The sequence below is a fragment of the Chrysemys picta genome, chromosome 2 (assembly GCF_011386835.1).
Source record: "Chrysemys picta bellii isolate R12L10 chromosome 2, ASM1138683v2, whole genome shotgun sequence".
Taxonomy (NCBI): Eukaryota; Metazoa; Chordata; order Testudines; family Emydidae; genus Chrysemys; species Chrysemys picta.
The window spans coordinates 162,164,476-162,180,373 of record NC_088792.1 but is presented as its reverse complement, the minus strand read 5'-3'; the positions used below and the strand labels follow the sequence as shown (position 1 = coordinate 162,180,373).

Genomic DNA, 15,898 nt, shown 5'->3' with positions numbered 1-15,898 from the left:
GCTTGGGGTGGCCAATGGAAAGGGGCAGCACATCTGGTTCTTCGGCGGTGAGTCCGTCTCGGAAGAAAGGACCGGCCGCCGAATTGCTGCCAAAGAATGAAGCAGCACGGTAGAGCTGCCACCGAAGTGCTGCCGATCGCGGCTTTTTTTTTTTTTCCCCCCTCCCTTCGCCGCTTGGGGTGGCAAAAAAGCTGGAGCCGGCCCTACCCACACCTTGAATACTGCGTGCAGTTCTGGTCGCCCCATCTCAAGAAAAGATATTAGAATTGGAAAAAGTACAAAGAAGGCAACAAAAATGCTTAGGGGTATGAAACAGCTTCCGTATGAGGAGAGATTAAAGAGACGGGGACTTTTCAGCTTGGAAAAGAGAGGACTAAGGGGGGATATGATAGAGGTCTATAAAATCATGACTGGGGTGATGAAAGTAAGTGCTATTTACACCTTCACACAACAAGAACTGAAGGACACCCACTGGAAACAATAGGCTGCAGATTTAACACAAACAAGTACTTCTTTACACCTTTTATATGGGAGGGGTAATCCATCCGACCTCAAGACTAAACCTTCATCGGCTGGGATTATTCTTCCAAGGCAAATGCTGACAGTGACAATGCCTCTAGAGAGGGAATAAGGGTGGCAGCAAACTAGGCAAGTGCTTGTATTTTAATAGATGTAACTAAAGCTCATGTTGCAGGGGGACAAGGGGCCACGGGGTTAACAACAGGCCAGGGAACTTTTCATCACAAGGCTCTTGACTCCATTCCAGTGACTAGCAGTTAGCATCTGGCAGGTGGCCTCTGTGCAACGAGTGGGGGTCTAAGCCCACTTCTCCCTGGACAGGGAGGACCACCACATTTGGCACCCTTGCTGGCAGCCTCAGAGTTGCCAAAGGAGACCAAATCCCCAATCTGGGGGGAGGGTGTCCTTCTATTGGTAGGGGGCAGGGTGTGCATGAAGCTGGCACTGGTGCTGCCCATCAAACCTGCAACATAGAAGGCTCCTGGGTTGTCAGTGACACCTTGCACCAGCACGACAATGCATGCTGGAAGCGGGGGTGATGCGTGCGAGTGAAGCAGCTTCACAACTGGAGAACAGAAGCTAACAGTGCTAGGCTTTCCCCATTAATGCCTTGTCATGTTGGCACTCCCTCCTCCACGGCCACTGTGATCTTAATGGCCTAGTTCCTCCTTCCAGGCTGCCCTTGATACCACTCCTTAGATCAGCATTGTGGGAGAGGTAGTGGCAAGGTGGCAAAGTGCATCTCTAATGCTAAACACCTCATTATATCAGCTGTAGGTCTCGGGGATAGCTGTGACCGTGTACTTCACTGAAGGCCAGCAGCAGATCCTGCTATTTGAGTCCTAGGCATCTTTTTGGTACTGCTACTGAGTGCAAATTGACACAAATGGAGATTTGGAAACCAAACACTTATGTTCATTGGTGACCTAGTTTGTTATTTGAATGCCATGCTCCAGAATTCAAAGTCCACTGTATTAATCCACTAACACAATAGGTTCCTGCAATACCATGATCCCTGGCACTTACCTTCCAGTCTAGATCTTTCATTGCCTCATTAAGCCCCACTAGTATCCCGTTTCCATTCAGAGAAGATGGGAGAGAAGGGAAAGCAGGTGAGCTTCATGGAGGGAATATGAGCTAAGGAAGAAAGATTCACAGCTGAGTCCATTATCATTTAGTCCCATTCTTCTGCAGTCCACAGCAGAAAGCATACTGAAAATCAGGGCTTGTTTGGTGTATAACACACGAATAGTCCAAACTTGTTATTGCTGTAGAGATCAGGGTGGAAAAGCACCATCTAGGCCAGGAGATTGTCATTCCTCAATAGCTGGCTGGCAGGTGAGCCAACACAATCGGTAGTGATAGCCATTCTGCCACCTTCCTTTTTATTTTTTGGAGTCCGGGTGGGGAATCATTGGCTAATGCTCTCTATCATTTCTTCTCTGTTTCCCTTGCTTCTGCTTAAGGCCTGTTCCTTGCTCGGGTATTTCCTGCTCTGTCCCAGCCCACCTCGTGGCTGGAGAGCACAAACACTTCCATACCTCTGGCTAGCCATTTTAGCCTAGGATTATGATGGATGTATCTGTACCCCACAGCCAAAAGGTACTATACTCTACTAATATCTCTCTTAAACCAGCTCTACAGATTTGGGGACAGTGCCACCCAGAGGCACAGCGAGAGAACTACTCACCTCATTTGGGCTGCTCTACAGTCTCAGCCTTCGTTTATTTTTCCCTCTGATCAAGAAGCCCTTCCTCTTAGGCAGGCAGGCAGGCCCTTTGCTTCAGCGGTCTTTCAAAGCAACTGCCCCCTCCTCCAGGACAAGCCAGTCTCAGTAAACATCAGCCCCATGTTATGCAGGCCAATTGCCATGCAAGATGTAACAAGCAACTGTCCCCCAGCGTTCATCCAAAACATTGGAACATAAAAATAACATCTTTAATAGCTTTGTCATTGGCACAGATGGTATTCAAATTCACAACGGTTTTATTAACATACTAGATCAAACACCACCCTTTGCAGCTCTGACGAGGGCCGTTCAGACTGCATGCAGTGTTGAAGCTATGTAACATGACAGGCTGATTCAAGAGTGTGTTCTTTTCAGTTACATTTAGAAGATAAAACCCACGGCTGATTTAACCAAACACACGCACACAGAGAGAAGCCTTTTGCCAGGAAAAGCAGGTATTGCTACTGGTGACTAAGGTCTCCTCATTCTTACAACAGACAAGACCCTGAAGCCGACTGTCAAAATGCGAGTTACAAAACAGATCTGCTGTAAACACTGTCAGTGAAACTATGTGCTGCAAGCCTGGATGAAACAGCTACTGTGATGGAAGAGCTTCCCCCTTCTCACTTTTAGAAAGAGCAGAGGTCAGGGCCAATGAATAAGTGAATTTAAAGATTTGGGAACTATATTACAGCATCTGTGCAGTGGCAATACAACTGATTTCATGTACATCTGGACGTAATGGGGTAATAATACTTCGCATTTCTGCAGCACCTTTCCTCCGAGGGTTTCAAACACATTACAAACAAGCAAGCCTCACAATCCTCCATGTGAGGTAGGTCAGTATTATTATCCCCATTTGACAGATGGGGAAACTGAGGCACAGAGTGGTTAAGTGGCTTGCCTAAGATCACATAGCAAGCCAATGGCAGAGCCAGGAGTCTGAGACACACAGTTCCCTGCTCTAGCCAGTAGAGCACACTGCAACCGGACTTATCGGGTAGTACGTAAATAACTCAACACTTTACGAGGGGAAAAGATTAAAGGCTTAAAAGCCGCCTACAAAGACAGGAGGAGATATGTCACCAGTGGTAAGAGTTAGCAATGCCAGTCTGAAGAGGACAAATACAACCTCTGGTCAGCCAGCACACTCGCACCTTCCAATTTATGTGCCAAAAGCAGCGTGCCATTGACTTGCACTAGCAACTGTGTTCTTTATTCACTCATCTGTTCGTTATTAGAACGGATATATTCTCTTCAGTGTCAATACTGTTAAGTGTTATCGATGTGTGTCTACAAAGTAACTTCTACCTAGGCATACGGTAGCTATTGAGCCACATACCTTCTCACTCGAGATGACTGGGTATTTAGAGATGCCTCTGACAAAATTAAAACTGGCTAACCAGAAGTTAGTTCTCCGTCAGGTAAACCACGCCTCATATTAAAAATATAATCACAGACTGCTGGAGATGCTTCTTGCTTGTTAATAACTCAATTCTAGTGCTTAATCAGTTTATCCAATATAGTTATCCAAGAGTGATTGTTCTTAAAAGTAGCTAAGATACTGAAGTCATTTTCAACCACAAGTTTTCTTGTTAGTGGTGGGTTAAAAAAAAAAAATTCCAGTTTCTACTCTCATACAATAATCGTTATAGGTTCTGAGACCTCTGGTCTATTACCAGGTATTTCCCCTTGCTAGCATGACAAGCTGTCACTACAGAAGGAGGTGAAAGTGCATAGTTAAGTCTCCCTGGTGTCCTGTAGTTTAGAGCATCTTTCCTCTTTCCATTTAGTGCTCTTGCACAGCCAAGGACTCCACTTTGCTTTTAGCGTCACTGGCGTTGGCTGGTTTGTTGGAGTAGTCCCGCTCTCCAAAAATAATGTTTCCAATCCGGACGTTTGTGGATCCAACCTCAATCTGTAGAGAGAAGAGGGAACAAGACAGCCCTCAGACACTGTGGCTGTCCCACAGAGCATTAGCCCCATCAGTAACCCAGCTTGGGGGCTTAACCACTAGGACACACAAGAATGCACAATTTCTCTATTCCCACATGCAATCTCTGCTCTACATTTGGGCTTCGAAGTGCCCTTTTGATAATTTACTCCAGTAGTAAGCCATAGCGCAAGAGATATCCACCAGTGGAACAAGTTAGCAAACAAGCTAGCCGTATTCCCATGCTGCCAGCAGATCCCAGAACAGACCCGAATTTGCTAGCCCTGTGCTTGCCTGCTTTAGAACAAAAGAAGAGAGGAAGGATGGTCCAGTGTTTAGGGTGCTAGCCTGGGACTTGGGAACGTTGGATTCAATTCCTTGCTCTGCCACAGACGCCCTGGGAGAGCTTGGGCAAGTCACTTAGTCTCTGTGCTCCACTGTACAATGGGGATAATAGCACTGCCTTGCCGCACAAGGGCGTTGTGAGGAGAAATACATTAACGATTGGGAAGAGCTCAGACACCCCAGGGATGGGGTCCATGTAGCTACCTTAGATACACAGGTTGTGTCCTTACTAGAACCAGTGCTCCAAGTCACACTAATGTGGAAGTCACTGGAGCAAGCCTTACTCCGGGAAGGGTCATGACAAATGGGGGAAGCTATCAAACAGAGAGATCAATGATGACCCAGTTCTAGGCTTACAGTTAAGATCAGCTGTGCTCCTCATGAGACTTAGCTTCAGAATCTCCGTGCAGGATGGGCTGCAAGGTCTGGCTGTTTGATCACTATCCCTAGAGGGAGGTAGTATCAGTGGGATGACTGCTACCTTAGATCTGGGGTGGCCAAAGGAAACCAGACTTACTGCATGCTGATAGTCTGTGGACATGCCCATACTCAGCTCAACTTTCTCAATGGGGATATTTAGCTTTTCGCATACCTCCTGTCGCAAGGATATCAACACCTAAGAGAGGAAACAAGGGGCAGATTACACACTGCTCAACAGTTACACCGAATGCTTTTCACAGTGCCCTGGAACAAGCTTTCGGCTCTTCTTTGGAGATTCCCGACATCTGACTGCAGTTCCCATTCTCCCTGTTCTCAAGGACTCGTTCCTGTTTTTAAGTTACCTTGTGAGCTTTTGGAAATTTACAATGCAGTTTATCTATAGGCCACATTAGTGAAAATACACACAAAAGCCTTCACATCCTCTCAAGGGATACAAGTGTCACAGCAGTGTGCCTGGAGCTGGCCTGCTAATTCAGAGCAGCAGTGGGACCTTATGCTACTTGGCCTCAGACACAGGTCCCTCAAAGCAGAAAACAACAAAGGCAAGTTGTGGTTGAAGCTTTGCCTGAAGGCAGATCTGTCTGATTAGGTGATTCAGTGCATTTCCTCAGCAATCTTCACAACGTGGGCTCCTATGAATGTCCTGGATACAGCCTCAGGAGAGGACAGGTGGGATTATGCAAAGGACCAGGCTGTTATAAGTTATACTTCCTTGTAAGTCCCTGAATTGGACAACATTGTCACCTTTGAACCTCCAGGGATAAGGGTGCATCAGCATTTCCAAATCCTGTTGCCAGGGGTTTATACCCTGACTGAAAAGCTTCCCTCCAAGGTGAAACTGTCCTAACCTGCGTTTTAGAACTAGGAATCAGGAACTCCCACATTCTCATCCCAGCGCTGATACCAATGGCCTCTGCAGCTGCGAACAAGTCATTAACCTCTAGGTCACTCAGTTTCTCTTTATGGAATAGGGGACAATACGATTTACCTACCTCAGAGGGGCCTGAGGATATTGTCTTCAAAATGCTCTGCAAACCAAGAATGCTCTAGAAATGCCAAGTATTAAGGAGTGAACACTGGAGCAAATTGAAAACTATTTTCATTTGGAGCCTGTCATATTTTGAACATAAGCTCTTTGGAGCAGGGACCGTCCGTGTCAGGCTAATACAGTGCCTCGCAGATAGGCGCTGATCCCTGACAGAAATCTTTAGACACTACCACAATACAAACACCAATCAACAATTCACTTCCTTCCAATGCCCAGGAAAGGTTTGTAGAACACTTCATTAGTTACCAAACACAAGTGACACTGAGTAAGCGTAGCTACTGCCAGTTACGGATGTTTTCTATATCATAATTAAATGAGAGTTTGTTAGAGAGGTTATCTGCCGCAGAAAAGGGAAACTATTTGTTCTGTTACAAGGTGTGACCTATGCAACCCAGAAGCCTCTTCCTGATCCTGACAAGGCCTGGTCTACACCTAAAACTTGGATCGACTTCGCAAAGTCACTCAGGGGCTTGAAAAAATTCACACTTCTGGAAGGGGTGGATTTACTTCAGTGATGGAAAACCCCCCTCTGTCGCTGCAGCGTTTGCACTACAGCAGCGTAACTGCAGCTGTGTCACCGTAGCACTTGTAGTATAGACGTACTATAAATCTTTGCAGCATAAGGTTGTGATCACATGGTGGGGCAGCCTTTTAAGGGTGCTGGGCTTAGCTGCAACTGTGTCTAATCATGCATCGCCCAGGCAATAGGTCCTCGGCCAGGAATCAGGCATAGCCTGCAGATCACCTGGTCCTCAAATGAAAGGCCAGCAAGCAGCTCAGTTAGAAGAGACCCCTGCAGGGACTTGGGGAGAGCCCCCTTTCAGGTCCTTTCCCCACCAGGTAAGTGGAAGACTCTGCTGGAGACACCTCCTGTATACACCGGGCAGAGGCAGAATCCCTCCAAGGAAGAGGCTCGAGGAGACACCATGCAGCCAAACCTGGGGATCTGTTCTGGTTTTGAAAATTAAACCCATCCCTGAAGAAAGGGACTGAAATTCTGCTGCCGTTGGGAGTTCTGACACCACAGCCGGGGAGCTGGTCGCACTGGCTTACAGTCAGGCTACTGTAAGAACGCATCTCCCAGCAGGCCTTTCTGCAGTCAGCCTTTTCAACTGGAAGAGCTAAGCAACAGTAGCCCTTAACTGGCTGTTCTGTAACTGGATGCTGCACCTCTCTCAGCCTGCTGCTATGTCCCCACTTCCTTGCCTCACTGCGGAAGAGATGGCACAGTCTTGGTCAGTTGGGTTCATGGGAGCTGTATGAATAGCGTGGGGGTGGTGGTCTGTTTAGCGCTGCACACATTTAGCTCTGTCCTCCACAAGCCCTAGACAGGATTACTGTCAGAAGGGCTAAACTGTGGTCCCACGTAATGGGAATCTTGCCACTGATTTCCAGTGAGTCCAAAGACTTGGCCCCAAGTAAGTCTTACCTGGAAGTCAGGATTTGGTCCCTTACTAAGGTCATGTCCAAAGCTGCCAATTGTCATCAGACCCACAAACTCCAGGCTTGGACACTCCTTGATTATATGCTCCACTGTTCCCACTATTTCTCCAGGTGGGAGACCATGCTTACCTGAAAAAGAAGGCATATACCACAATGGTGAAACAGCAACACATGCCAACTCCATATCGAGTTCCCTGCTCAGAGCCAGAGGCTGCCTAGATATGGTTTTCACTTTGTTGTAATTTAGCCCACTAAAAATCTACGGCCTACAGCAGTATCAAACTAGACGCTGGGGCTCTCACAAATGGAGCACAGAATGGTACAGCCACTTGCAGCCCTTCAAGAGCTGTGGAACATCTGGGGTGATCTAGTGGTTTTAGAGCATTGAGAAGTCTCCTATGCATTCTCCTTAGCACTGCCACCTTGGGCACTTGGACCACTTGCTTCACCTGATGAAGGAGCAACACCCAGAAGGTCTGCAATACAAAAAATCTATCGATGTTAAAAGAAAATCAACCTTGAAAGAGATGGTGACAGTGCCTTGCTTACTCTGTTCTCTGCAACACTTCCTCTGTGTTTTCAAATATGAGCCCTTGTCTACACTTAAGTTTTGCTGGTATAACTACACTGGCAAACCCTCCCGGTGTAGACATGCCATTATACCACGAAAAGAGCACCTGCCTTTCAGTATAGCTTACTCTGGGTCAGTGAGTGAAATAAGGCAAACTGGCAAAAGCACTTTTTGCTGCTATAACAGCCTCTATGCCAGGGCTTTTGCCCGTGTAGGTGATTTGTTAAAACAAAACAAAAAACACCCCCCAGCGGACTATAGCTATGCTGGTAAAAACTTAAGTGTCTGTCTCGTCACATACCTGCTTGATTTCTGTTCGGCAAGCTAGGCTGCCCTCCTGTGCCCCCACGTTTCCAATGGCATTTGAAACAAACATTTTGTTTGCTGCACAATTGAGGCCAGGCCAATGTGAGGAACAGCATTAACTGCTCTGGTGATGCCAGCAAAGGACACCCAAGCCATGCTTTTCCTGTTCTCCTGCCGGATTTCCCGCCTCCCCAATTTCTCAGTGATAATGCAGGTTTTTTAACTGAGCTATTCAGACTGGAAAGAGATACTCCATTTTAAAACACTGAAAGCAGGTTTAATTTCAGACCTAGAGTAGCTCTTTAAATACACACATTAGTCTAACCCAGCTATATTGTACCCATCAACAGTGCTAACAGAACATGAATGTCATTAGCTCAAGTGTCCAACCACTTACTATCTTCTCCACTTGTCTTAACTTGCACCATGATTTTTAACCCCTGCGGTGAGCCTTTTTTCTGCCACGAGCTGTTGACTTTGTCTGCCAGTTTCACAGAATCCACCGTTTCCACCATAAACAGATTGGGGACAGCTAGGGAGAAATAAGGCAGATTTGAAGGCACTTCAAAAGCACAAACAGCTGTAGCTGGAACACCGTCTGCCTCCACTGGCAATAGCCTCTTGTTAACTGTCGCCAGGACCTCCCAAGTCCCAATCCCGAATCCAATACATTTGCCTTGGGCAAGTCTTTTCACCTCTGGATCTCAGGTTCCCTATCCATAAAACGAAATGAACAGAACCACCCTCCCTCACAAGGGCTGCGAGGATTAGTCTGTGTTTGTACAGCACAGTGAAAACGTATGGCACTGTAGGAGCTAAATGCAAAATGGCATCCAACTTGATGGTACAAATGTAAGTGGCAGAGATGGAGAGAGAAATTTTGGTTGCAAACCAAATGAAATAGTCAAAAATCTCTGTTAAGGAAAGAAATGGATTGAAAGAGGATTTAACCTACCACAGTGCTTTCTAAAACCTTAAAGCTGCAGTACAGGAAGTGTTTAGCTTAAAGTTCTATTTACACCCCCAGAGCTTACTGTATTTTTCTTGCCTTGCTCTTTGTTACCAAGGTCATTTGTACGAGGAACATGGTGGCTGTTCTTTGGATCATCTGCTCCTGCTGTTTACTCCCCACTTGAAGTCATAAGCCTCTCTCTGGGAAGCAGCAGGGGCAGAGGAACAAACATGCAGACAGGCATCAGTAACAGAGATACAGAAACAGAATGATCTTGTCACCAGGTTTCCACGAGGCTTCAATCATTCTTTAGCGCCATACACCAAAGACAGACTTTAGACTTTGCACAGCACGTTCAGTGTGCTACACTGTGCATTTGCCGTGGAACACACAGACTATGTTAGGCCAATTTAGCAGATGTGGCAGTTCAGCTTGACTACTCGCTACAAATGGCACATACCAAAATATCCCTCCGTTGTGCGACATCATCTCCCCCATTCTTATAAGAGGTCACAGTGACCCAGCACAAAGAGAGTTTGGGCTGTAGAAGAGCTAAGTAAACAACAAAAATTCATTGATCCCTGGATCAATGAAATACTATTCCAAGAATTGCCAGATGGGATTGGACCATAGCCCCATCCCAGTTCAGGATCCTGTCTTCCACAGTAGCCAGTGTCAGCTGCAACAAACCTCCAGTGAGTAGATATGAGTCTCTACTCCCCAGGAAGTTTCCTCCTCACCCCCAACAGAAGTTGGTGCACACCCAAGAGGTTTTACAACCCTTAGAGTTGGGTCTGCAAAAGCCCTAGTGTAGATGCAGTAATACAGGAGTGTGTTTTCTGATCTAGGCCTTGTCTACACTACAGAGTTTTGTCGACAAAACAGTGGAGGCATACACACTGAAATGCTCCTCCCGCCGACGTAACTCCCCTGCTATGCGGACATAATAAAACCACCTCAATAAGAGGGGTAGGGCTTATGTTGGTGTAGTTAGGACAATGCAGTCTTACAGGGGCTGGAGCCATGAAATTGACAAGAAAGCCAGCTCAAAGCTGGGCTGCTGCCGGGTCTCCACTCCAAGCCAGACTGCCACCCAGGCTCCCAGCTTGGGCTGCCAGCTGAGCTCCCCACTCCTCCTGTCTTCCGGGAGCACGGCAGCTGGCCAAACTCCAGATGCGGATCTCCCCACCGGAGGCGAGAAGCCCCGGGTGGCTGGCCCCCCACCCCCACTGCTGGCTGGGAGCTGGAAGGCGACAAGCCCCAGGGGCAGCTGGGTTCCTGGTGTGGAGCTGAGAGCCCTGGAGCTCTCATCCCCCCCCACACTGCCCCTCTTCAGTCAGGACGGTAACGTGGACAGCAGCCACCACAGTAATTACTCCAGTGGCAGTAAGGTCGACTTAACATAGGTCAACTTATCTTTGTAGCGTGGACATAGCCACAGCTTATTTTGCTGGGTAACAGATATATCAGAAGAACCACCCATTGGTACATATGAACCGCATCTACACTAGGAGCGTTTGCTGTATAGCTATACCAGCCAACACTGTCTAGTGTAGCCAAGGCCTCATTTAGGCACTTTTGAAAGTTTTACCTTGAAATCTCAGAATAGTCCCATTATCCATGCACCTGTCTAGTCTTTTTTAGTCCTGCTAGGCTCTTGGTCTTTGATGTCTTGTGGAAATGAGTCCCACAGGCTGAGTTTTATTTTAGTGTATATGAAAATTCATGAACACAAAAGCAGTTCTCTCTTGCAGTCAGAGGCAAATATCAGAGACACCAAGTCATATTCTCCCAACTAAGGGGCTCCCAGCTCTCTGTGCAGCAAAGGTATCACAGAGCTATTTTGAATTGCCTCCAGCCAGCAGTGGACTATGGCAGGGGATAACAGCAAACAAAAGTAAAAGTAAAACATGAAGCCAGGACCATGCTTTCGTGGCCTGTAATCAGCTGCACTAATGGGTTAATCAAGCAAGTTATGACATAGGAAGAATTTGTTGCCCTGGGATACTGATCTTAAAGAAATTAAATTAAGTTTACCAATCAGTTTGTTGACATTATTCCTCTGCAGATGGCCTATAAAATGCCATTTAATCTCTGGACACGAAGACAGAATCTGAGAACAGAGAGAAAGAGTTAATCAGGTTTGAACTGCAATTTTTTCACCAACCAAAAAGCATGTGGGGCTGTTTGTGTCTAGGGGGAAAAAATCGCCAGGCACCTCTTTCTGTAATTTACTGAGGGAAGTTTGGCTCAGACAGTGCTTCTGGTGCAAGTGAGATTGGTTCCTGTGGGGAGGACTAAGGGAATAGAATGTTATGCAAAGTGTGGGCAAAAAACTAACCGTAAAACAATGTGGTTTTTCAAAAGCAAGTCATTATCACTGGTCTTTGCCACAGGAGATACAGGCTGTTCTCAGGTTTTAGAGACCACTATTGCAGGAGTTCTCAAACTGGGGGTCGGGACCCCACAGAGGGTTATGAGGTTATTACATGGGGGGGTCGCAAGCTGTCAGCCTCCACCCCAAACCCCGCTTTGCCTCCAGCATTTATAATGGTGTTAAATATATTTAAAAAGTGTTTTTAATTTATAAGGGGGTGGGGGTCGCACTCAAAGTCTTGCTATATGAAAGGGGTCACCAGTAAAAAAGTTTGAGAGCCACTGCACTATTGGCAATGCAGGGTCCACACCCAAGCCTCACGACTAACTGCGCTCATAGACAGGAGCTTTAAGAGTTCCGATAAACAGGCCTGAAGCTAAGGATGTCCCACCCTCCTTCAGCCTCCACCTTGATTCCTTAAAACATAGACGGAAAGTCTGCCTAATTGTAAAGATACTTTGGGGGTGAAAAGAAGACTATATATAAAAAAAAAAAAAGTAAACTTACTTTGGAGTCTGATGCCTTTTCTAGCAACTCTTGAACCTGAGTGAATTAAAGACATCCTCTCGTTAAAACTATGTCAGGCACTTCTCCATTTTCTGCTGGAAGAGCAGAGGTACTGTGCCACAACCCGCATTCCTGGGACACACCATACAATTGTACCAGCAAATACACAACTATGGACTTTCCATGGAGTGTCTATGGGGATGATGTGAGATGGGGACTGCTCTCTCCTCTGTAGCACCCAGTAATGCTCATGGATGTAATACACTGGCATCACAAGCAGAAGGTGCTACATGGAGTATAACACGGACAAGCACCACTCAGCTGAGAGTCTGGCATTTGGTAGAAGACGACTGAAGTTGAGTAGTGCGCTTTTACTTGTATTGCCACATTGAACAGCATTCAGATACAGGGCACTCTCTCTCACTACTTTACCAAGAACGCACATCTGGATTCCCTTCCCCCCCCCGCCCCACACACACACACAGACACCTGGCCACAAGCTAGCATCCTTGCTGTACAGGAGGTCAGCTAAAAGTGCTGATATCTGGTACAGAAATATCAAAGTTTCACACACTGCTTATAGCTCTCCCTTCTTTACCCTGCTGCCTGGGGTTTAATTGCAAAAAGAGAGCAGGATGTAAGCAAAGGAGCCAGCCACGAAATACCACAGCCCAGAATTATGGCTTACTGGATAAAATACCCAGTTACTTCCCTTCCCGTTATGTCCTGCTGTCTAGAATGGAACTATAGCATTTGTCAAGAAATTAGAAGACAAGAATTCATACAGTGGTGGTTAAACAACCTTAAAATAAAGAAAAATGCTCCAGTCCACAAAAGAAAACCTAACTGTGGATTCAAAGTGGAGTCCGCTTTTACTAGTCACCCAAGGGCTAAAGCTTAAGGGTTCACCACAAAAGAGTGAATGCTTGTCAGGCAGTTTCCTAAAAGGCATGCTGTAGTTCAAGATCAACTTCTTGGGCCAGATGCAGGATTTCAGTGGGTGAAATTCTATGGCCTGTACCATGCAGTATGCCGGACTAAATCCCAACAGTCCCTTCTGGCCTTAAAGCCTATGAAATAATGGGAGAAAGGTGGGGGCACTTACATAGTTTTCTCCAAAACTGCGTTGCCCTTGATTGTAGGCCTCTATAACCATGTCTGCAGGTTTGGTTTTACTCACAGCCACGAGTCGAGGCTGTACAGCAGGGAGACCCTGTCAAAGGAAGCAGTTATGAGAAGTCAGTGGCATGAATTGACTTAGTTGGGGATTAGTCCTGCTTTGAGCAGGGGGTTGGACTAGATGACCTCCTGAAGTCCCTTCCAACCCTGATATTCTATTATTCTTTGATTCTACAACTACCAGAACCAAACCTCAGTTGAGAGGGCTATTCCAGATCTAGTGGAATAAGAGTTATCCTCATGGCAGGCTACTTAAAAGAGCCCCTTCTCTCTCCAAAAGCCTGTATTCTAGACCAGCCTGCTCTGTAGTGCAGGAGGTGCCACAATATGCCACTAAGGGGAAGAACTCAATAACTGTCTTGATGAGGATCTCTTCTGCTTGGGGTCATAACAGCCATGCTGGCGAGATGCTCTAAGGGCTTATCTACACCTGCAAGATATACAGAATAAGGTAGGGTATGAATTTAAAGCACAGTAACTATTCCTGATTAACTCCATGGGGCTGCTTTTATTCCAACTGCTCTTATTCCAACGTGGAATAAACTAATCTGGAAGAAAAGCATTCACAGATGGACTCAGTCAGAAACAGCTCCCCATGTATATGAGGTCCAGTAATCTTAACTGATAATTTGGCCACCTCTACACTGAGAAAAAGGATCATGTTAGAAGATGCGTTAACTTAGTGTTTAATGTAACTTTGCACCTCATGTAGACAAGGACAATGTTTTTTCAAAAATCAGCCTAGGGTTAAATGGTTAACCCTAGGCTGCTCCTAAGGTTAGCTACAACCAGTTAGTGTGTCATTAACCACATCTGTCCTTGTCCACATTAAGTACAAAATCATGTTCAACATGTCAGTTACTATGTTTGTTAACTTCCCAACACAATGTTGTTTCCCCAGTGGTGTGACCTTACAGAAACTTTTGACACACATTTTTTACAGCTAATTCCTTACAAACATTTCTTGACCTCTTCCTGCCCAATGGGGCATGTACTTCAGGAGAGAGAGAAATCCCCAGTATAGAAAAAGTAGGGCCTTCTTTCAAGCTCCACGTTATGCCACTCAAGCAGCCAGAGCTGGACTGAAGATGACAGCTGGGAGAAATGTACTGGGTGCTTAGATTAGTTACGCTACCAGAATCCCTCAGGGAAGGCAAAAAATGCCCTGATTTTTCCTTCCATTAGATACAACACAAAAAATACATGGGCTGGGATAATCCCTCCTGTCGCCCATGCTTTTAGAAGCAGGAGACAGAGAGAGCCGATTAGTAGCCCAGTGCTGGCAGGGGTGGGAGATTTTCAGAAGGTAACGGGGAGCATATCTTGGGGATGGGAGGAGGACAGCAGCCCCTAACGCAACTGGGGCGCTCTGATTAGGTGCATGAGACCCCCATATGCACGACTGGTAGGATTTGGGGGAATGATAAAAGCCAGACCAATCATTTCAACTGAGGGGAAGGGAAGAGAATACCCAGCCAGCTCAGGGAGAGAGACTCTGCAGCCACCTACCGACTCTCTTTCACCCTCCCCACCTTACACACTCCTTCCCCAATAACCCCTCCCTCCCAACTAGCCAGCCAGCCCCAAACACCTCCTAGGCTAGGCCAACCCAATCCACCCATTCACTCCTTAGCACCCACCTCCCACCAGCCTCCCCCCAGAAACTCACCCTACCACACGGAGCCAGCGGGTGGGGAGAGGCCCTGCTCCCAGTGCTGAGGGGGCTTGTTCCCCAGTGTTAGGGGGCCCCAGCAGGTGGGGGTGCTGAGGGGAGGGGGGAGAGGCCCTGCTCCCCAGTTGTGGGGGGACCCCCTGGGGTGGGAGCAGGGGGGACTTGTTCCCCAGTATTAGGGGGGCTGGGGGGACGTGTTCCCCAGTGTTAGGGGGCCCCAGCGGGGGGGAGAGGCCCTGCCCCCCGGTGCTGGGGGGCCCATAGGGCGGGGGGCTGAGGAGCCCGCTGGGGTGAGGCGGCTTGTTCCCCAATGTTAGGGGGCCCCAGCAGGGCGGGGGGCTGGGGGGAGAGGCCCTGCCGCCCCGTGCTGGGGGCCCAGCGAGTAGGGGTGTGCTTCAAGCGGGGCCCCGCCCCTCTCACCTGGGGCCGCCTGGCCACCGCCTGCTGCATCCGCTCCGTTACCGCCCGGAGCGCCCGGCCCAGCCCTTCGCCCGCTGCCATCCCTGCTCTCCACCACATCCCCCGCCGGGCAGCCGCCCCCGGCCCGACTTCCGTCCCCCTCCACTCAGCCAATCGGCGCGCGCCCTCCAACCCATCCGGCCAATCGCTGTGGGAGGTGGGGCCGCGGAAGCGAGGCTGCGCCCTGAAACTGGCCGCGCGCAGCGGCCATTTTGGTAAGGTAGGCCACAGTGAAGGGCTAAGCACCTCCCAGGAGTGGCAGCCTGCTAGGCAGTGCCTATGCACCCTGCAAAGCCGTGCTGGCCCACTCCAGGGGTGCTGTGTGCGTGTCGTGCAGCGGGTGCATTGCATGGACTACAGTCAGCTGTGGGCAGGGCCAAGCGCTTACAAGCACCCACATCAAACAACAACCATTAA

The 15,898-nt window shown here is 47.9% G+C and overlaps 1 protein-coding gene across 1 annotated transcript; it reads right to left on the bottom strand.

The window, feature by feature from the left end:
• Positions 1-2,439: 2,439 nt before the first annotated feature.
• PLPBP (pyridoxal phosphate binding protein) lies at positions 2,440-15,611 on the bottom strand. The gene is made up of 8 exons (XM_005286516.5): positions 15,443-15,611; positions 13,277-13,384; positions 12,172-12,207; positions 11,325-11,400; positions 8,733-8,867; positions 7,445-7,587; positions 5,044-5,142; positions 2,440-4,166 (listed from the first exon to the last, which is right to left on the bottom strand). Exons 1-8 carry the CDS (start codon positions 15,539-15,541, stop codon positions 4,038-4,040), a joined length of 825 nt encoding a protein of 274 aa, XP_005286573.1. The 5' UTR covers positions 15,542-15,611; the 3' UTR covers positions 2,440-4,037.
• Positions 15,612-15,898: the final 287 nt, after the last annotated feature.